The 23133-nt window shown below is 39.4% G+C and overlaps 4 protein-coding genes across 4 annotated transcripts; all 4 read left to right on the forward strand.

Moving 5' to 3' along the window:
• Positions 1-2993: 2993 nt before the first annotated feature.
• Positions 2994-6395, forward strand: rskra (ribosomal protein S6 kinase related a). Its single transcript, XM_034207068.1, has 7 exons — positions 2994-3117; positions 3268-3308; positions 3400-3427; positions 3702-3791; positions 5458-5546; positions 5628-5738; positions 5841-6395. Exons 3-7 carry the CDS (start codon positions 3400-3402, stop codon positions 6153-6155), a joined length of 633 nt encoding a protein of 210 aa, XP_034062959.1. The 5' UTR covers positions 2994-3117; positions 3268-3308; the 3' UTR covers positions 6156-6395.
• A 2112-nt stretch (positions 6396-8507) lies between these two features.
• aldoca (aldolase C, fructose-bisphosphate, a) lies at positions 8508-10596 on the forward strand. Its single transcript, XM_034207075.1, has 8 exons — positions 8508-8625; positions 8777-8988; positions 9318-9372; positions 9468-9628; positions 9707-9790; positions 9920-10094; positions 10180-10379; positions 10501-10596. Exons 1-8 carry the CDS (start codon positions 8514-8516, stop codon positions 10594-10596), a joined length of 1095 nt encoding a protein of 364 aa, XP_034062966.1. The 5' UTR covers positions 8508-8513.
• A 4238-nt stretch (positions 10597-14834) lies between these two features.
• srsf1a (serine and arginine rich splicing factor 1a) lies at positions 14835-19030 on the forward strand. The gene is given in 6 exon segments (XM_034207065.1): positions 14835-15350; positions 15353-15489; positions 15957-16048; positions 16051-16137; positions 17214-17386; positions 17565-19030. Coding segments are annotated over 6 exon segments (711 nt in total). The 5' UTR covers positions 14835-15299; the 3' UTR covers positions 17736-19030.
• A 504-nt stretch (positions 19031-19534) lies between these two features.
• Positions 19535-22587, forward strand: dynll2a (dynein, light chain, LC8-type 2a). The gene is made up of 3 exons (XM_034207078.1): positions 19535-19694; positions 20209-20365; positions 20844-22587. Exons 2-3 carry the CDS (start codon positions 20234-20236, stop codon positions 20979-20981), a joined length of 270 nt encoding a protein of 89 aa, XP_034062969.1. The 5' UTR covers positions 19535-19694; positions 20209-20233; the 3' UTR covers positions 20982-22587.
• The last annotated feature ends 546 nt before the right edge of the window (positions 22588-23133 follow it).

Genomic DNA, 23133 nt, shown 5'->3' on the forward strand with positions numbered 1-23133 from the left:
GCAGGATATTTGGGAGCAGAGGGCTGAGCGATGATAGAGCTGGCAGCTTCAACTGGAGCGGAATCTAGACCCGCCGCAAACACAACACAACAACACGTGGATCAGAAAAGGATGCCAAATAAAGGACTGAACGAGTTGAGTTTTTACAGATTTGTGCGTGAGATACAGATCCCTGTATGGGCAACGACATCAGTAAGGTAGGTTCAGTGTCATCTTTCCGATACATGTGAATCATGGAAGTGGTTGTTGAGCTCTCGCTAATAAGTAGCCTATTATAACAACAACAAATGATATACAGCGATCGCATATGTGGATTACTGTTGATTTAATGTGCAACTACTGGTGGATCATATATGATGCATACAGCATGTCTAGGCTGAAGAGTCAGAAATAGAGCTGTTATCAGTAAGTGATAACCCGAGGGGCAACACACTGATTCTCTGCAGCCCTGAATGAATAGCTTCATGTGTCATTGCTGGAAACTAGCTGTCTAAAGCTCTGTCTTTCACACATTAAACATATAAAGCTTCTCCAGATTTGTTTTTATTTCATTCATATCTTTATAAAAAGATGCAGTATAGTATACAGACAGAAGGCAACTTGTTAAGTCTTAGTTTTGTTATTAGATCTTTGAAAAAAAAGTGTATGAATATATAGTGAAATCATAACTATTATACTATATATTCGCAAGAAACAGTTGTGTTAATGTAAAGAATATTCAGATCAACACAGTTCTGCATTGAAATCAGCTAAATGTATACACTAATACAAATTATGCAGATGCTTTCAGCTATGTTATTATATTTTAAATTAAATGGATATGATAACTACATAAACAAATTGTGTATCTTCATGTAGAACAAGTCAGTGCTGGTTTTAAACAACAAAAATATCAAAAGTGTACTTTTACTCCTCGCTCATGTCCTTGAAAAGAGATGTTAGTCAAACATATTTAGTAACCCATAATTTGGGGTCTAACTTAGAAATGCAAATGAAATAAATATATATACATTGTATGTTTCATAGTGCCTTGCATTTCATTATCCAGACAAAGGGACCGCCTGCTCAGCGTCGCTTCAGTCTGGGGTTCTTCTCGAACAGGAGGGTCTCCATCACCCAAAGACTCGGACACTCGGCTGTGTTTTCCCGGCCTGTTGGTCCTGATGGCAGACCCCCTGACCCCAACCCTCTGCAGCCTCCAGACCACACAGACACTCCTCCAGCTCTCATCTCTGTCTTCCTACCTGAGTTCCCACAGCGAACACTTCCTGGACCAGAGCATTTCAAGGTATCACAACAAGGATGCTCAACAGAATTGACAAAGCAAAGAATGGGAAACATTGAGATAAATGTGATGTATGTCTTTTTCACAGATCCTGGGATTCATAGCCAAAGGCTCATATGGACCCATCCTGAAAGTAAAGGACTTTTTTAAAGAAAAGACCTACGCTGTTAAGGTTAGCCATAATAATCAGTACTATAAACAAACAGCATTAGGAACATTGAATAGTTTTTGTGTAATCCTTTCTATATTGTTGCATAGGTTCTACCAAAGTCAGACATCTTGAAGCATGGAGTGCTTGAGCAGTCAAAAGAAGAAGTCATCATTCAGGTATCACAGTGTGCACTCTCAGCTGTGGACAGTGTGTACTGTGACTTTACTGTTCTTATTCTGCTGCAACAATTAGTCCATTCATGGAAATAAATGATTTAGAAATCCATTTGTAATTTTTCAAGCCAAATATTTGCTGGTTTCAGCTTATCAGATATTATGATTCATTACCCATTATCTTAGATCAATTCAACAATAACTTGTGTTTTTGTGTTTGTTTTAGGATTGTTGGTTGAATAGTTCAAACAATCTAGGGAAATTACTTTGGACATTGAGAAGTCCTGAAGGCTGTTTTTTTCCAAACTTTTTAAAACTTTACAGACTAAGAAATAATCATGAAGAAAGTATGATGAAAATAATTGTTGGTTTTGGTCCTACTTACGAACTATTGAAAAATGTAATGAGGTTACTCAAAGTACAACTTTTGCTAAAGGCAATGTTTTACTTGCATTTTTAATAACCAACAAAGAATAATATGTTTAAATGATCTCTGAATGATTCTGTTTTGGTTTGTCATCACTCTCTTCTACAGTTTATCATATTGCACAGAAGTTCCCTTTCCATCTCACTGTTATATTCACTTTCACTCCGTGTGTGTGTCGACTGTTGAATTGCAGCGGCAGCTCAAACACCCATTCATCCACAATCTGCAGGACTGCTGGCAGACACAGCGCCATCTCTTCCTTAGTGAGTTATTAAGAATAAGCGATGGCACAGTTCAACCCCTCTTCCCTTTAACTATCCTACTATTTGTGTCCCCCTCCCCAATCCCCCTCTTTGTCCCATAGTAAAATAAATCAGTACAAAGCCCAGTGCTGGATATTGAAGAGGTGTACTGCCATCTAATGAGAAAGCTGGGTAAAGCTCAGATGCTGCAATGCCTGCATGACTTTCAAGTTTTTAGCCATGATCATATATTTGTACATCCAAAGTGGTATTCAAATATGTGACCCAACCATCAGGAGACTAACAAGTCAGAAGCATGTGTGTTTCAGTCTTCATCTTCTTCCTTTTCCCCCCAGAGAGAATGTGCGATGAGCAAGGCTTTTTATTTTTCTTCCTTTTGGGTTATAAGGATACTGGCCGCTGACATAAGAAGTGTGTGTGTGTGTGTGTGTGTGTGTGTGTGTGTGTGTGTGTGTGTGTGTGTGTGTGTGTGTGTGTGTGTGTGTGTGTGTGTGTGTGTGTGTGGTGTGTGTGTGTGTGTGTGTGTGTGTGTGTGTGTGTGTGTGTGTGTGTGTGTGTGTGTGTGTGTGTGTGTGTGTGTGTGTGTGTGTGTGTGTGTGTGTGTGTGTGTGTGTGTGTGTGTGTGTGTGTGTGTGTGTGTGTGTGTGTGTGTGTGTGTGTGTGTGTGTGTGCGTGCGTGTGTGTGTGTGCGTGTGTTTTATCCTCTGCAGTGTGCGATTACTGCAGCACTGGAGACTTATACACTTGCTGGTTACTGAAGGGCCAGTTTAGGGAGGATGAGGTCCGGCTGTTTGCTGCAGAGCTGGGCAGTGCGCTTGGTTAGTGATCATCAGACTTTTATCATTAAGATGTTATCATATTGACCTTTGACATTGTAAAAGACATTGTAAAAATGTATATTTTAAACTATTTTCACTTCCTTGTTATCTTGTTTTTATGTCAAGTATCTCACCCTCTGTTATTTCTAGGATTTCTGCATGACTTAGGGATCATACATAGAGACGTAAAGGTATGATGTTTTATATGTAAGGTTATTTCTCCATTTATAATGCGTAATCATGACTTTTTATAATATTAATTATTTACTGTTTTTGACTCAGATGGAGAACATTCTTTTAAGTGATCAAGGTAATGCACGTCGTCTACATTTTTGACCTACGACGTGTAAAGACATTTAGTGTGGTCATTCATTTAGAATACATGTTGTCACTGTCACAGCAAAAAGTAAGACTAACACATGCCACTAAACAAAAAAACAATGCAAATGTCATTAGTAACAAAAATACTCATCATAAGCTTGCCCATAAAATACGTATACACATACAATTCAAGACTCTTCTTTCTAAATCATGATCTATAAATACCAGTGCATTTGTATTTCAGTGTGTTTTCAATGACCCAGGTCACCTGCGTCTGTCTGATTTTGGACTTGCACAGCGGCTAAAAAGAGGAGGAAGAGCATTCACGATATGTGGGACGATCCAATACATGGGTGAGATTTCCTTTTCTCACCTAGAGGTAAATGTCATGTTTCGAAGCTACAGTATGTAGTATCAGCATTAGAGTAACATTGTAGCAGCATCTACTCCCTTTGGGTTCAGTTGACCCAGTTATGAATGTGATGCACCTGCGCTTCGGTTCATATTGCACATCTTTGTAATATTCCCATTTATTGTCTAAGTCAGGGGTGCCCAACCAGTCGATCGCGATCGACCAGTCGATCGCGGGGAGATTCCCAGTCGATCGCGAGATGTGTCTAAAAATAGAACAACAATATTCGGTTTTATCGTTAATGTCCTATGACATAATCTTCCTGTGCCAGAATAATGCACTTGAACGCATCAAAGCTTTGTGATTGGCCGGCGTGACCCCATGTGTGGGCTGGTGGGCACTATTTCGCTGACGTTGTCCGTGTCAACAGGAGTGACAGTCCGCACACACACAAGACCGCAATTATGGCAGAAGCAAAAGAGCCCAAAATATATAATTTTCACTCCGAGTGGGAGGATGATTATTTTTGTATCTATTCCAATTCAAAGTCCATCTGTCTCATCTGCAATGCGAGCGTGGCTTTATCGAAGAAGAGTAATTTAGGAGCACAAACGCGATGAGACGGAAATCCCTCCTAATTCTGCCCTCCGCTCCCAAAAGGGGAGGGGCCTGAAAGGACAGCTAAATGCACAGCAGTCCATTTCCACCAGGCCCAACAACAAGAGCAAGGCTGCTACCATAGCATCTTATCGTGTCAGTCACGTTCTTGCGAAACACATGAAGTCTTTCAAAGACGGCGAAGTTGTGAAAGAAGCATTCCTGGAGGCTGCCGATGCGCTTTTTGGGGACAGTAAAAAATAACAGTAGCATTTCAACAGGTTTTTGATATAATAAAAACTAAAGTTAGATACCGTTATTAATCAGCTGTAAGTTTGAACTTATTCATTATAATTATTGTACAAAATGGTATAAGAATGCAAACTTAAATTGATTATAGTCTATTATCAATTCAGGTTAAGAAACTAGAGTTGCTTGCATCCTATTTTAAAGGCATTTCTTTTTATACTCTACTAAAATGCAACAAAAAAAGGGTTTGATTCTATACATTTTTTAGATAATCTTTTTTTATTGCACTTTGGCAGCAGATTCCTGTGTAGCTTCAGATCTGAGTTGTCTTATTAGTAAGCCTAATTTATATTTTTGTAGCAACACTATTTTTATATAATGGCAAAGAAAGGGTTCAGAGTATTTTCTTTTTTTCCTGTGTCATATGTGGCAGCACTGTTCAATGTTTCTTGAAAACATTACCCACTGTAGTGAGGTGTGGATAAACTCCAACTCTGTATCAACAACACTGTTGTGTAACTTCAGTTGAATACTTGTATGTGTGTAGATTAGAAAGAGGTAAGATAAAGGATCTGCAGGATTTTATGAAGTATTAATTGTACAAAGGTCAGTTTTATACAAGTAGAAGTGTGTATTTATACCTGGTAGTAGGCTGTCAGAAATGGCTACGCCTCTCTATTTGGACTGGTAGATCTCGGCAGACTGGCAACTTTAAAAGTAGCTCTCGGTTCAAAAAAGGTTGGGCACCCCTGGTCTAAGTGATGCTCATTTGTCATTGTAAGGTTTGTTTCCATAATTGTTTCCCTTTTTTGTCTGAACAGCTCCTGAAGTATTAAGTGGGGGTCCGTACAATCACGCTGCTGACTGGTGGTCTTTTGGGGTTATGCTGTTCTCACTGGTGACAGGAAAGGTGAGGGCATAACAACTCAATGTTTATTAGTTTACATGTGATTTTGTGTCAATTGTCTGAGACTTTTTTTTTCTTTTGCAGTTTCCAGTACCTGCAGAGCCGGACCACATCATCATGTTAAAAAAGGTCAAGGACTTTCCTTACATCCTACCTGAGACCTTCAGCTCTGCTCTGATCTCCCTGCTCACTGAGGTTTGTAAATGTGACTTCCATTTCTTTAATGTGAAAGAAATAATAATAATAATAATAATAGTAACCATATGTCTCAGTTAATATTCTTATTTATTTTTGCAGCTTTTGTGCAAGACTCCAGTGAACCGGCTTCGTAACCTGGAGTGTTTAAAGATGCAGGCTTTCTTTCGTGGCACTTCATTTGACTCACTCATCCTTCAGAAGACGCCTGTTAAAGTCATCCTGGAGCTGAGGACTCATCCTGATTGGCCAGCTAAAGCCTTGAGAGGCCTTTCATTAGACATATTTGATGACTTTGACTGCGATAAAATCTTTCATTCTCCTTCAACTCCCACTGAACTGTCTCCTACTTTGGCAACCATGGACCTGGCTACAAAGCAGACGACTGCTCTTAGTGAAGAAGTCAACTGGAAATAAACTATATTTTACTGACACATTTGAATTGTTGCGAGTATATAATGAAGCTGTTTGAAAGCTAAGTTATCTACATTATTTAAGATGTATCCTAACCTTTTGAAATGAATGTTTTGTAAGCAAACATGTTGTGCTCCTTGGTACAGCAAATGTCTTAGTGCATTATTGATTTCTATGTATCACATTACCTTTATTATTTATTTGAATACTTAAGTATTACCAAAAGTAGTCTGGGTATATGTGTTTCATTTTACAATCAAGTAATAATGGGATGTGTCTGTGCATATTCAGTCAATTCTAGTCTGAATGTGAATTGTGTTGGCAACTGAGCTCCAAAAAAATATGTAAACTAGTGTTTTAATAAAACAATGTACTGCAAATGTAGCCTTTATCTCCAGCAATAAAAATAATCTCAATCAAGGCTCTATTGAAATGTGTCTGCAGGATCAGTGACACCTTGGGTCGACCTATTTAAAGGAGTGCTGAAAAACCTATCGAGGACAAACTTAATAGGACAGAAAATGAAGGACCAGATAAAGTATCATCATTAAATATTTTTAATTAGGTAACAGAGGGGAAAAAATGAGGGCCCGGCGGAGGAAGTCACGTATAATTGCTGTTCTTATTGAAGTCATCTATCTATTTTAAACTTTTTAAACTGTATCTCCCTGAAAGGGGGGCTCCGGGTTCTCCTTTCGCTGCCTCCTGACACTGAATACCTCTCAGGCCCTTGTCTTAGACAGGTCCTTGTGTTGCTGCAGTCCAGTGACCCATATCTAGTTTCAGAGGCACAGTGACCCACAGTAGTGAAGGGAGGAGTCCCCTGAAACACTGCTGACTATCCCACTGAATATAACCTAATAGTAACATCATATACCAGGAACACACAACAAAAAACATGCTGTTTCCTGAACATATAGCTCATACCTCAAATTCTAAATTAGAAACATGGTGATGATACTGTTAAGCTCACAGAAATGTAGTCACATTGTTGTATTTAACATTATGAGTATGTTGTAGTATGTATGTATTTTTGAGAGGAAAACATACAAAAATTCCAACTTCAAAAATGAAAGGATTTAGCTGACCTATTTCTGTCTTTAATTTAGGACGTTTCACCACGTTAATTTACATTGAATGTAACCTGGAAATGTACTTCTTTAACAACAAAGACAACCGAGTGCTGGAATTGTTCTGAGACTGAAACCTCCCCCGTGAATTCAGGGATGAAGACCAAATTATCTTGAGACTTAAAATATTCTTCTGGGTACGATTTGACTCATTAAAATAAAAATAGCACACCATGGGGGGTTAAATGTCTTAAATTAGGTTGCTTTAGGGGTAGAGGATGCTGCTGATAGAATCAATTGTTTCCTAATACGACGTATTTGTTGAGTTGAGACACATCAGCATGTATGCAAAACTTAAATATAAAAACATAATTGTTGATACATCCAATTTACACCAGCACTGCAAGTTGGAAGCACAAAAGTAACATCAGCATAAAACCAGCATATGTCTGTATTCAAATGGAATGATTCATCAAAAATCTGCTAATTGATATAGGGCAGAGATGGGTGTACAAGCGCCGCCCAGGGGTGTGGGCTTATGAGGTTTGACATACTTGAGCTGGATACAAAATGAAGCTGACTGAGAGTCTCCGATCAGTGTTCATCACACCAGAGGAAAGGACATATTTGATTTCTGTCAGGTATGAACAGCTCATCTCTTATTTAAATGTAGGGTAATATCACTGACTTCAATGGGTACATCTGAATGTACCTGCATCACGTATGGTCTGTTAACTTGCTGCTTTAAGAATGTTGGTGTAAACCAAAATGTAATTTGTACTTGAGAGAGAATTTAAAGCCGGTTTTATATTTTATCAACAGTGCTATCAACGTGGTTAGTAAGTTTGACGATTGTCTTAACTTTTGTTTCTTGCACCAGTTTCCACTTCTTTAGCCTGTATGCTACAACAACACAGGAATGTAACACTGTAGGGATCAACTAATACTTTTTGTGGTTTTTAGTGAATGATGAGGTTTCATTTGTATGTTGGACAACTATAGGTTAAAGTTATCACTCAATTATTTATGTTATCAATCAATGATGCACTAGTTAACCCAGACAATGTTTTCTTTACCTTTTGTGAACAGCATCTATTGAAGCTGATTCTTCAGTAGGTTGTTCAGCGCTCATTGGAACCAACATGAGAAAATACCAATAGGGGCCAATATGTTGAGGGAGACATTTAACAAACAGCAATGCTGGGTTATATCCGTCTAATTTCGGTTGTGAATGTCTGATAAAACAATCTTAAGGCGACTCCAACCAAAGGCTGCAGGACAATCAGTCAGGATGACACATCAGTTCCCAACGCTTTCCGAGGCGCAGAAGAGGGAGCTACATGAGACCGCTCTACGCATAGTTTCTCCAGGGAAGGGAATTCTGGCTGCAGATGAGTCTGTAGGTCTGTAGCACATTTACTTTTTCCTAAAACGTAATTAAACATGTGTGCCATTAATATATAAAAACAATTATGTCACAAATAAAGCCCACCAAGTACCAAGAGTTCACAGTATGAATACTAACATCCCATGTGCACATCATGTTGGTTTCAGGCAGCATGGCTAAGCGGCTGGCTCAGGTGGGAGTGGAGAACACGGAGGAGAACCGCAGACAGTACCGGCAGATTCTCTTCAGCGCAGACGATCGAGTCAGCGGCTGCATTGGAGGAATCATCTTCTTCCATGAGACCCTGTACCAGAACTCTGATACAGGCATTCCCTTCGTGAAGATGATCAGGGACAGGGGCATCCTGGTTGGCATCAAGGTGTGGCAGTTTACTATCAAATATTGAATAATCCTACCCTCCTTTGTGGTATCAAGATTGCATCTGTAATAAATATGTAAGTTTGTGGCAATTTATTCTGTACGCTGAGTAAGGGTTGTGTCTAAACGGTAAACTTTTGCAAAACTCTTGCAAAATGTTTCGAGTTAGGCATTGACCTTCAATTGTTACGGTTATAATAGCTTGGCGGGGAGACTCAAAAACGTTTTAGCCAAGTTTCGCACGTCAATGTTTACCATCCACAAACAACCCTTATTTAGTTGTTTTTGTTGATGAGAATTTGACATCACTTCTCACATTTTTATTCTCAGGTAGACAAGGGTGTCGTGCCCCTGGCAGGAACCTTTGGAGAAACCACCACGCAGGGTCAGACAAAAACTACTTTGTGCACTGCTTATTTCACTCACATCACCCGTATATTACAAAACAAAAAATGTATATTTTCTACACCTCTGCCGCAGGTCTAGATGGATTGTCCGATCGCTGTGCACAATATAAAAAGGATGGAGCAGTCTTTGCAAAGTGGCGCTGTGTGCTTAAAGTCAGTGAAACTAATCCATCAACACTGGCTATCACAGAAAATGCAAATGTTCTTGCACGCTACTCCAGTATCTGCCAGCAGGTAAGTACCCAATATTATAAATAATCTCTATATGAGATGCAACTGTATTGTTTTAACAAGATGTCCATTTTCGAGCAGCATGGCATTGTGCCCATCATTGAGCCGGAGATTTTGCCTGATGGAGATCATGACCTAAAACGCAGCCAGTGCATCACTGAGAAGGTGCGTGCCTCTTTCCGTACATACTGCATGTGCATGGGTGATGTTGTTATTACTGGAGAAAGAAGTGACACAGTGAGGAGGGGGAGTACCTGTGTGTTATCTCTTTGGGAAACAATGTGTGTATTGTAGGTCCTGACTGCAGTGTACAAGGCTATGTCGGACCACCATGTGTACCTGGAAGGCACCCTCCTAAAACCCAACATGGTCACCTCTGGACACAGCTGCTCCACCAAGTACGGCCCAGAGGAGGTTGCAATGGCGACTGTCACCGCCCTGCGCCGCACTGTCCCCCCAGCAGTCACAGGTGAGCCAGAGAGAGGGTTTTACACCTATATGTTTGAAGTTTGCAAAAACCAAATGAGAGTAACATGTTCCTTTGTTCCCCGCAGGTGTGGCTTTTCTTTCCGGTGGTCAGAGTGAAGAAGAGGCTACTGTCCATCTCAATGCTATTAACAACTGCCCTCTGGCCAAACCCTGGATCCTATCGTTCTCTTTCGGCCGAGCGCTGCAGGCGTCTGCACTGAGAGCCTGGAGGGGACATAAAGAAAATGAGAAAGGAGCCACTGAGCAGTTCATCAAGAAAGCCGAGGTAAGTCCAGCTTATTTGCTGCAGATAAAACACATGGTCCTGATCTTATACGTTACACATAATTACTGAATGTTTGCTTTTGTATTGCTTATTTATTATTATGTATCTTCTCTGTCCACAGGCAAACAGTCTGGCCTCTCAGGGGAAGTACACTGGTGGTGATAATAACTACACTGATGCTGGCCAGCGCAGCTATGGTTCCTGTCATGCATACTGAGTAGCATGAGTAGCCATGTTATCATTAGCATTGTGTTTTCTTTCATTACCATAACAACTATTGTGAAGTAGATAAAAGGGTTGGTTAAAAAATGTGACACTCATGATGATGTTACATGTAAACAAGGGACAGTGTGTTTTTTTGCCTTGACAAATGATGACAAACAGAACGCAGCCTTGGGTTTCTAATGCATGTATTGAATGAAGAGTGCTAGCTTTATCACTTTACATTGTGCTCTTACTGCTTTACAAGATTACCAGTATAACAAATAATGACGAAAAACATGGCATTGTGGCTGCAGAATAATTACTACATTTCTGACATACAATTTCCCTCCTGTTCGGGGAAGTATCTTTAAGTTGTGCAAAATGTCTTTGTGAATGAGTCTGTATACTTTAGTTTTGTTAGTGAACATCCTCACAAATATAATATGCCTCCGCAGTCGATATGACATTCACAATCTTCACTTCATGGAACTCAAAATGTAATGTGATTGTGTGTGTAGTTATTTTGAATAGTATTCTCTAATTGTATAGACATTAAAGCATTCAAACAATAAAACTGTTCAGGTTCCGTGTGGGGTCGATATCTTGTTGTATTATACCATCAGCCAAATCACATGTTTCCAGTACAAGAAACAAACTAGAGAAATTAGGTATTGTATTTACCATTGATAGTTACACTTATTTTGTCATATCCTTCAAAGATATAGGATGCAGTCAGCTGTAGATCATCAGAGTTGTAGATCAAGCCAAAAGCAATCCTAAAGTGTTGTAATAACATCCCCAACATGCAGACATTATTACTTTTTTTGGAAGTGAAATATATGTTTCATAAAAATCTGTTTCCAATCTGTAAGTAAATATCCTACTATCTGTATGTATACAGATACATTAATATATTATATTCCTTATAACGACAGCAACAGGTCTCTATATTAATGTTGCAATATCAAGTGCTTTCATTAGTTTTATTTCCATATTGTTTATGTTAATGATGTTAATGAAGAGAGTGTGATGTACACAAAATCACTTGATACATTATTGGGCGTCTATTGATTACTAAAGTGTACTTTGGCAAGAAGGCAAGAGGGCAAAAGATGGTTCAAGGACTTAAAAGACCAATAGAAGGCCCAAGGTGGAAATAGAGAGCATGACATGACTGCTTTATGTTGTGAAAATTCAGCTTTTTAATTCATCTTCAGATTCCTTACAGCCACATTCAAAGTTAAACTCAGCCTTCATACAGCAGCTAACATCTGCCCCAGCCCCAACCTACAGCCTCTGCCAGCATTCTACAGAAAAATGTAGGTTGCAGACACCTGCAGCCTGAAGCTCCACCTACAGTCATCAAACTGAATCTGCACTTCCGCCTCCACCTGAAGATTATACCAGAAACCTTTCGATCCACTTGTTGTCTTTCCCAGCAACCTTCACCACCAGTTTCCATTTTACCGCTATGTTGAGACCAGGGATACACATGTAAATATAATCTTTCAGTTAACGTGAATTAATGCCTGGCCAAGCAGTTTACTTCTTCTTCTGATTTCTAAGAGGTATTTCTTACGTTGTGTGAAAGACAGAGCAAACATTCATCAAGACTACGCTACCTGACCTCGCCACCTCCTGCTTATCTCCCAAACTAAGATCGCCCCTCCCTCTCTCTGGCACCACATCACTTTAGCAGATCATTGGAGGTCTGAAGAATCTAGAGACAATCCACCTGATACTTCAGGGCCTTACATTGCCAACCATGCTCCCTAAAAACAGAGAGTTTGCTCTATTACCGTGTACTTTAAGCCTTTGCTCTGTTGCTTAATATTTGTTCATTTGCGTATCCCTGCAGATATTTTTTCATACTAATTATTTTATGATAAGTCACCCTTATTAAGGGTTTATAGGAACGATTATATCGTTTTTAATGAATGCCTCTCACTTTCTATTCGGCCATTTTGTCTGCAGTAAGAAAATGTTAAGTCATTAATTGAGGGTCTTGAGTTTAGTTGCTAGTAATTTTTTACATTTAGATTAATTATAGGCCTAACGCATTATCAATATGTATTTATCAATACAAAAATATTATCATAAATAATAATAATTTAAAATTAAGCTACAGAGCTGTGTAAAAAGTTATTTAAAATGTGCATAAAATTGATGCGTTGCTTTTATATACGGTATATATTGTATTCCCATTGTTGAAACCCAAAGTATATTTAATATTAAACTCTTCGGAATCTTTAACTTGTTAGCAAACATTTAACAGAAAATACCTTGCATTTAGGGAGAATACATAACTTTTTTGCTCCACTTTGGAAAACTTTATTCACAGGACAGTAGATTGAATAATAAGTGTCTAGGCTTCCCTGAGCCAGGTCAAAACATTTACTTAAATATTGTACTATATTCAGGAGTAGGCCTACAGCTATTTATAGGCTACATTTGAATTGTTCCTATATATTTTGCTTGGGATCGAGGTAGCATCAATTGAATTGACACTTCACATTGAAGTAACATTACAAGTGTTTTGTTTTATTTTCGGCTTAACCTGGGCTTTTATAACCAACAATGAATTTAACCCTCCTATTGTCTTCGTTTCCCCCCCCCTTACTTTGGTGTTCGCGGTCAAATTTGACCGGTCCTGTTTAAACTGTTATTACATTAACACAAAAACCATTAATCATCACCAAATTTCATTTAACACCCTTTCAAACGGTAAATATTGTATCAGACTACTGGTATACATGAACAACTGCAGTAAATAGGTGTGATCCATGTGGGGAGATGGGGACATAAGTATGGAATGCCATTTAAGCCAAAATTAAATAAATACATATATACATAAATATGCCTATGAAATAAATTCTGAAATAAATAAATGAGGCAATAAATATGTATACATGTACATTTAAATACACATTTATTTATTTCAAGAGACTTGTATTTCACAATGACACGTTTATTTATTTCAGGGGACTTGTATTTCATAATGACACATTTATTTATTTCAAGAGACATGTATTTCATAATGACACGTTTATTTATTTCAGGGGACTTGTATTTCATAATGACACATTTCCATTCCTTATATTACATGTTACTTGTTAGACGCATATTCGTTGTGGCCAAACGGCGGTACTACACTTCCTTTAGGTTGCTGGGCCCGGAAACACTTTTTCCCATTGACTTACATTGGGAAAGAGTGGTCTGTAACTCGTTAGCCCTTATTAAAAACATGCGTTCCTCAAGTTGTACAAATGTGCTAATAACGTTATTCTGAGAGTTATTTCCCTCGGCATTATGAACGCGCATCTAACCCACGGGACCGCGCTGCCCGGCAAGTTCATGTTACGTGTTCAGTACTACATGAGTTTCTCTTTACCCATGGATGCACAACAACAACGGACCATATCGCCTTACTGCCAGCCCACGGAGCTGTAATAATGGATATATTGCACATGTTTGCTGTAATTCATCATTTGTAAAATATTATACTAGCTACATGGGCTGTAAGATGTAAATCTTGTACCGTAAATGTTGTATTAAATAAAGTTAATATTACCGACGTAGATTAACGTTCCTGTTGCTTCTTATTGCATTTGCAATTGTTTTAGTTACTTGTGGGCTACTTAATATGAATAATCACAGTTACTATCCTTTTACTCCATCACATTTCAAAAAGAAATAGGCTATTGTTATTTTAACTCCACCACAGTAATCCATCATCAGCTTTACTTTTTAGATAACGTGTTAACTCACACTTGATCATAACAGGCTTCAACATATACATTTGTATATATTACCAAGTGGTTTCATGTACAACCCACACAAGTATCATGCTAAATGAAGCTCTGTTGCTTGGATATCGCTAGATCCTGATGTCAGCGTAATATAAAAGTACATAACGATTGATGTGTAATTTAGCATAATTTACTAGCTAGCCGTTAGCTGCTAACTGCCGCCTCGTTAATATAAATCCAGTTCCATGCTGTCATGAACGCGCGGTGCTGTTACGTGTACGCAAATTCACGTGCTTAATGTGAACGAGCCTTTTGGGCTGCGTGGTTAAAGTTGCGCATGCTCTATGAGTGCACATACGGGTACTTCTCAGGCATGCCGGGTAATCTGTGACGTTTCGCTCTCTCAAAAGTTGGGCCATTTTGTCATCATGCGCTAATGAGCAACTCTCATAGGAATGAATGAGGCCCCGCCTCCCACGCTGTATCCAGTTCTTATTATACATCCATGGCTGCTTCTCCTCCGCTCGCATCTCCTGTGGGCGGGACTAAGTCTCGAGGATAGGATAGGAGTCGAGGAGGGGAAATTATGAAACATCACTGTTGCCGGAAATCCATCCACGGAGGAGCCGTGGAGGAACCATCAGTGTTTCCTCGATTATAGCTCCTCGATGTGCATTTAGAGAAATTAAGATGTCCTTCAACATGGCGCGCTGAAATCCATTTCCGGGTCACTACCGGAGGACTGAGGAGTCGAGGAGGGGAAATTAGAAAATTGAGAAGTCTTTATTGTCTCCCCACTAAATATCCTGTAGATTTGCAGCGGCCAGCGGCGTGCATTGATTGTCTTCTGCACCCCGCTCGACGATTTGAAGGAGCGCTAGAAGTCTAGTTGCGGTGTGGCTCCGCCGACCGTTATTGATCTTGCAAACAGCTAACCGTTAGCCGAACTGGCGAGCTATCCGTTAGCATGTCGGATGTAGTGCGAGGCCCAGCAGGGAACAACGACTGTCGGATTTATGTGTGGGGAATCTCCCTCCTGATATTCGAACAAAGGACGTGGAAGACGTGTTCTACAAATATGGCACAATTCGAGATATCGACCTGAAGAACCGGAGAGGGGGGCCACCTTTCGCCTTTATTGAATTTGAAGACCCCAGGTAAGAAACTAACTAGACCGTGAGCTGTCACGGAGCCAGACTACTCCCTGGACTTCACTACACATTGCTATGCAAGCGACGTGTGGTCTTTGCTTTCCTAAACGTGTTTATAAGAAGTGTAGCTCATGCTCCTTTAACGAAGTCCTGCTTGTCACTGCGTCCTTAATTGTATGCACCTGTAACAATATTGGCTAGTTAACAGACACTTTACATTGTTTCTGGCTAGTAGTTGTATCAATGCACGTATTACGTTACGCAAGTTCATTAATGTATATTGCATTGTGTTCTGATAAATAACACATAACATACATGCACTAATTTAGGCACAATTATGTGCACGTCTGCAAGGTGGATTAGCAAAGGTAAACCAGATCAAGCCAGCTGATAGCATGGTTGACCCCGGCTGTAAGTGCATTTCCTCTGCCCACCCTCCACGTGTTAATGTTTAAACTGTACCTCGTTCCCAGGGACGCTGATGATGCAGTTTATGGGCGTTATGATTATGACGGCTACAGGCTGCGCGTGGAGTTCCCTCGGAGCAGCAGGGGCTCACGAGGTAGGTTTTTTTTTTTGGAGGGATCGGCGGAGCTCCCAGAGGCAGATACGGACCTCCATCAAGACGCTCTGAGTACAGGGTCATTGTTTCGGGTAAGTACTAACTTGCCAATATACATTCCTATTACATATTAATATCCATTGGCTGCTTCGTTTGGGGAATGCATCTTTCTGAAGTGCATCTTTTTTATAGTAGTGGGTGCAGCCAGTTTTAAGGTAACAAGCTTCGCAAAAAAGTTTGAAACTGTACAAGATCATGTGGATCATAATGCATGCTGTAATAACCTCATAAGTCGGGTAACTGACCAGATGACTTGGAAGTAATGAAGTTTGAGTAGACTGTGCTCTAACTTCAGATGAGACGACTTTATTGACTTAATGCACATACAGCCTTGGTAATAGATGCACGCATGCCTAGACACACTGCATATCACTCCGCACACACAACAGTAACCTCATTACAGTATATGTGCTTGGCGATATATACTACTACTTTATGGGTGAACACTTTGTTGACAGTATTTTTTCTTCCACAGACAAATACAAAAAGACCAGTTATAGTGACAAATGTAATCAGAACAATTATATGTATTCATCTTGATGTACCAAATTGAAAATTTGCCGGAAAGATAATGCAAAATAATATGTATTACCTTTGCTATAAGTTAAATTGGTATTTATTTAATATATGTATATATTATTTACATGTAAATCTATCTGTTATTGCGTATATATGTGTTATTATTATATATTGTCTGTAAAACTCAATTTCTTGTCGACACAATGTCTGTCCAAGTTTCCCAAATTCCATTGTTTTGTTTTTTTAAATGTCTTGTTTTGTCAGTCCAAAATCCAAATAAATTGATAGAAAATTGCAAATCACGCCACAATTTAACACACGATACTTGGCTTTATACTATGTTATAAAAACACGTCCGACTAATTAAATGATATCTTAAAACTAAACGTATCCTGCATTTTTAACATGTTTTCTTTTAACTACAGTTGGACTTTACATTCGAATGAATTGAAATGCTGCTGCGACACTCAATCCTGCAGCGTCTGTTTCCAGAAAAAAAGTTCTGTAGTTCTAACATATGTTGACGTTCTCACAATTAACTGTCTAAAGCTGGACAATGTGCTAACAAAGCTATGGTTGAATGTTTTAGGACTCCCGCAGAGCGGCAGCTGGCAGGACCTGAAGGACCACATGCGTGAAGCAGGCGACGTGTGCTACGCCGACGTCTTCAGAGATGGAAGCGGAGTTGTAGAGTTTGTGCGAAAAGAAGACATGACCTATGCTGTTCGAAAGCTGGACAACACCAAATTCCGCTCGCATGAGGTATGTGTACTGATTTGATCAACTGTCATGGATAATGTTTCTTTGCTGTGTCCAGGTGAGTACTTGTGAGGAAATGCTATATGTTCCAAGTACCTCTGGCCCTCATTTCTATCCATGGTATTTCCACCATAGGAAGGAATGTTGCCTTTTCAATGTCAAGTTCTCTTGTGTCTGCCAGGGAGAGACTGCTTACATTCGTGTGAAATTAGACGGTCCCCACAGCCCAAGTTACGGAAGATCACGCTCCCGCAGCCGGAGCAGGAGCCGCAGCAGAAGCAATTCCCGGGGCCGAGGCAGAGGATCGCCCCGCTACTCGCCTCAACACAGTCGCTCTCGCTCCCGTTCTTAAACCTTTCTACCACCAATGTTTTTGCTCTTTTGATTTACACCTTCTTGTTTTTACCTCCTCTGAGTTTCCCCAGAAGTCAGCACTTGATTTTATTATTTCTGCTTTCCATGTCCCAATATCCTTATGTTTTCTCCCACCCTCTCCAGTGGCTTTGTCCTTTTGTTTTTCTCACCCGTCTTTCTGTCCTTTCAATATTTAGAAAAAAATAGGAATTGTGCTGAGTTGTCATAAGCTGCACTCAATGTTTTTGCAAGTATTTTTAGTGAGTTTTTTTTAGTTTTGTTAATAAAAAAAATTAAACATCCTCTCTCTCATTTGGATATGTGGGGTGGGCTTTTTCCAGCCCAATGCTTAACTGTATTTTACTCTTGTGTCTTCCTTTAGACTCTGAAGAGAAGGATTAAAGTGATTTGTATAAAACCCATTGTGGAGCACATTTCAATTGTATGGTCAGGATAGGACATCTAATTGAGGAGCAATCAGGTCGAGGCAATGGTACGCTTCATATTCCATAAATTGAACGTTTTGGTTATCATATCATGCATGTCATATTTACATGTCCCATGTGCTGTAATTTCTCATATATACAATTGTAAACATGCTACTCTGTCTTGTGACAGAATAAACAGTCCTAGATCAAGTGTTGTGATGTAAGTGTAACATCTTTGCTGTCAAATGTAAGAACATTTGATCACTGTTTTGTTCCCACTTATAACTTTGAATGTCCTTATTGGTAAAACATGTGTTTTACTTCAGGGAGTGATAGTTGTTGTGCTCAGTGGCATTCTTTTTTCTTGATTGACATAAGTGCTCAAAAATGAAAAAATTAGGCCCAAAATTCTTGACATTTTATTCTAACAGTCTCCCTCTGATTTTCTTCCTGGTATTTCAAGGTTTTGATTGGAGGAGTGGCTCAGTGGATCCCAATCATTGGAGCTGGATGAGTGGATCGATTAGGAAAGGGATAGGCAAGGATGGATGCTCGGAACGGGATCAGTTTTTCCAGGATTCAAATGAGTTTGATTTCAGAACTAAATAACAGGAGTCCCAGTGCAACTTTTTTTTCTATTAGGCCCCCCAATGCCTATTTTAAGTTTTTCAGTGGTAATGGCTTTATTTTACAAGAAAACGAAACAGAGGACCAGGAAGTTGGATCAAAGGATGGAGTCGTAGATGCCTGGTATGAGGGAATGCAAAATTCGTGAGGTTGGGTGGGGGTTTCTGTGGGAGTAGTTTGTATGTTTTAATCTTGCTTTTTCTCTTAGCGTTTTCAATAAAACACTTTCAAACAAGGACCTTTTTAGTCTGTATTTGTATCAACAACTCAAATATTAATTCATGTGATCCGTCTAAATGAGTTAAATGCTATTTTTTTCCTCCTAAAAGTAAATTAGCCTGGTACATGGCATTTAACTAATTTCTAACCACAAAATTCCTTTTAAGAATGAATTAAAAAGATATTTCTAAAACTATAAAGGAGCAGGAAATAAGGCTGATTAAAAATGATGCTAATTTAAACGCCACCAACACAATAGCAGTGCATATGTTTAGTGTTCAAAGCTCCAGAGTCTCAGCTGTGACGACAACCGATGAAAAAGCCTTTACACACAGCCAAACGATACCTACCCACGGCCAAGGTCTCGTTTCCTTTTAGACAACAGTCAGTGGTGTATACTGTGAATGATGCATTGTGGGATGAAATAAGATGCCGGCAGACAGGAGCTGGAGAAAAACGCTTGCAACACACGGGGAGGCTGCAGCTCAGCCAATGACAGGGGGCAGCATGCAGCAGAGGGGCGGGGAGCTGCTGGATCACAGCACAGAGAGCCAACCTGCCTACATGCTTATTGTGAAAATCTTTAAAAAGCAATTAACCGCAGCATCATCTGAACCTTCCCCCCTGGCTGGGTGAAATACATATTTTTTGGAAAGAAGTGTTTCCCTTCGCTACAACAAAAGGTGAGTTGCAGATTCTGTAATGTGAAAAATATTGACTTGCATGTCTTGACATATTTCTGTTGCGAGTTTCTCTTATGATGGTGAGCTTTCTACTGTATGCCTTGTTGTATTTCGACTGTTTAGTCATGTGGACTGTACTGGAAGGGATAGCAGCAAGCTTAGTACTGCGAGCATATCATTAATAAGATACATTCTGATACTAATGGTCTCCTGATGCAGAAGCTGCTTTTATCTGAAAGTGATTTTGCCAAGTAATTTAACTCCACCTGTATCAAGTTTCGCAGCCAATCTATGCAACTGTCAAATCATCCCTTTAGATACGATTAGCGTATAACACATGACCTTAAGTAAGGACTGTGAATCAGTGCACATGATAGAAAACTCTGTGCCAAACGGGCAATCTTCTGCGTATGATTGATGTTTTTGGAAGGTCCTTCTGGCTGGCCTAAACATCCTCATCACTACGTGCGGTGTTCATTTTCAGTGCAGTGATCGTGCTCCTTTTTCTCCCCAGGCAGGCGATATCATCATACACAACCATGACTGACAGAAAAGCTGTGATCAAGAACGCAGACATGTCCGAGGACATGCAGCAGGACGCGGTGGACTGTGCCACCCAGGCCATGGAGAAGTACAACATAGAGAAAGACATCGCAGCCTACATCAAGAAGGTGAGACGGACTGGCAGCATGGATAGAGTCTCGGCATGCTTACATCATTGGCACATGATGTGCAAATTCAAAGCCTTTTTTATTCTTGGATCTATTTTTGGTTACATGGGGAGACAAGGCTCTTATGATCAGGGCCGTAGCCACTAGTTTCTTCTTTCAGATGTCACAAGTCCACAAGCCCCCCCTCCCAATCTACCAACACAACATTTTGATACCATACAGAAGAATATTTGATGTTCTCTTATTTTTCAACTTTAAATGTATCTTTACTTTATCTAGCTGCAATCAAACAGGCCATCACTATCCAAAGTGCTTCACAGATGATTGGAAAGCTATACAGTCAAACGTAACACATTTATGAACTTGAAATATAAAAGATAGAATAGACGCTGAAATTGTAATCGTAGTTGTCAGTTTATCATTTTTTTGACGATGTAAGGGCCTGTTTCACTGATCTTCTTCTTTTGACATGTTTTAGGAGTTTGACAAGAAGTATAACCCCACCTGGCACTGCATCGTCGGGAGGAACTTCGGCAGCTACGTCACCCACGAGACAAAGCATTTTATTTACTTCTACTTGGGCCAAGTAGCCATCTTGCTCTTCAAGTCTGGCTGAGACGTTTCTGATGTTTGTTGAGGAGTTTTGCTCCCTGAACCTAAATCGGAAAGCACTAGTGGCTGATGTCTGCCATACACTAATAACGACATACCATAATGACGCAGACCCGGCCGTGCGCAATTGCATGGACTATACCCTATTTAATATGTATGTTTCAGTAAGTTTAATTTTTGATAGTTGCCATTTGAATGCAACTGAAGTAGTTTTTGTTGATGCTGTTCAATTCTAGGTTGTAAAATATGTCAACGTGGCCCTTGATTGTATAATAAAGGAAAGCTGTAGAATGTAGTGATGCATTTGCTTTCCTTCACAAGTGGCATTGTCAGACCCAGACTCCATCTCTCGATTTAGATGGTAAAAATAATACTGCGTGCACCGGTTTAACAATTCATTATCAACATTTAAACGTGTGATCATGAAAAGAGGTTGGTTAATGAGACTAAATAGTCTTCTAACATGTGTTAATTCATGACCTTCCTTTGGTTTCAACGTGAACAACAGCATTAGATCAGTTTATGACTGATATGTTAATTATGCTGTCTGTAGATGGGAATACAACATCTTACTGTTTCATTATGGGTTTAAAATAATAATAATAATGCCCACTGGCTTTCAGAAAAAAATAGATGTTGCAACATCTAACATACTTTACATTTTGGAGCCAACACAAGCCAGTGCACACATTTCCAGTTTGTCAATTTCACTGTGAGGGACAATGGAGCATATAATGCTCAAAAACACAGACTTTAAGCTTGTAAGTTTGACTAATTATGCTACAGACTGGTTACCAAACTCTACAAGTCAACAATCTGCATGTTTGGAGGTTACACACCACCATTTATTTAACTGTCAGTAGACATCAGACACAAACAAAAGCTCATCTTTAATTGTTGAATATGTAGATTTTGGACTGAGCCGATGTAAAGAAGGTGATTTAGAACTTCTGCAGTCAACTGTACCAAGGCTCCCAGCACCCCTGTGTTTCAGATTGTTGTATCGTTCTGTGTGGCTCGTTGTTACTTTAAGTTGTATTAACCCCAATCTATATTTTGCATTGCCAGTGTTCTGCCACACATGCAAGAAAGACGAAGCCTTTAGGAGTTCTTCTTAAAGCAATTGCGCATCCCTTATCTAGCACAACAATTTGGGTAATTTTATTTTGTTGGCATTATACGTTTGAAAGGCAATGCGTAATGTTAGGAATCTTCACGAGGGCAGATTAAAGGGATTTAACCTCTGGCTGGATAACACCACACATTTCTCGTGTGTAAATACTGAATGTTTTTATTTGCTCTCTCCCATAATCCAACAATGGGTAAATGTGTATCTCTCAAGTGTTGGCTTGGATTGACATTGAGGGAAGTCTTCCTAACTATTGTCAATGTAAACTGATTAAGTATTGTTTTCCTCTGGCATGTTTTTTTGCTGTGTATATGTAGGAGCCGTTCCAATGCTGTTCGATTTGCACAAAACGTGTGCCTGTCATTGCTCTCAACTGTAACTCGCTTGAGTACAATTGCACTTCATTAGAGTTATCCAGTAGGTTGCTACAGAACCAAAATCGTACAAACTCGATAAAATAAAATAAATATTGTTGACTTAATACACTGTGGCCTTTTATTTTGTCGTTGCCCCTTGCTGAAATCAATAGTTTATTGGATGATAGGTTGGTCCAAAGATTAAAAAAATATATGTTTATGTTTTTGATTCATTTGTTTGTATGGGAAAAACAAGATGTAGTGAACTTTAGCAGTGCGGCAGTAGGCAGATTTTGTTACAGTTCGACAGAGACTGGCTAGCTGTTTCCTCCGGTTTTAATTCCTGTGCTAAACTAGGCTAACAAGCAACTGGCGTTAGCCGTATATAGCTTTCGAAAAGCAAAAATAGTGACAATGACTGATTCTGGTTTTTAGAAGTAGTTTTAACTGCTATATTTCATACAAAACAAGTCATGTTAAATAACATTGAACCTCATACTGTGATGGTCATTTCCTAAAACCTTAACTAATCAAATGAAAATAAGATGCTTGATCAAAATAATATTTGGAACGATAAAATAATTGTTACTTGCATCAGCAGTGGTCTCTTTTTAATGTATTGTTTGCATAACATACCTTATTAAGACACTTAAAATACATTATATAATTAA

This window comes from Gymnodraco acuticeps, unplaced genomic scaffold (assembly GCF_902827175.1).
Source record: "Gymnodraco acuticeps unplaced genomic scaffold, fGymAcu1.1, whole genome shotgun sequence".
Taxonomy (NCBI): Eukaryota; Metazoa; Chordata; class Actinopteri; order Perciformes; family Bathydraconidae; genus Gymnodraco; species Gymnodraco acuticeps.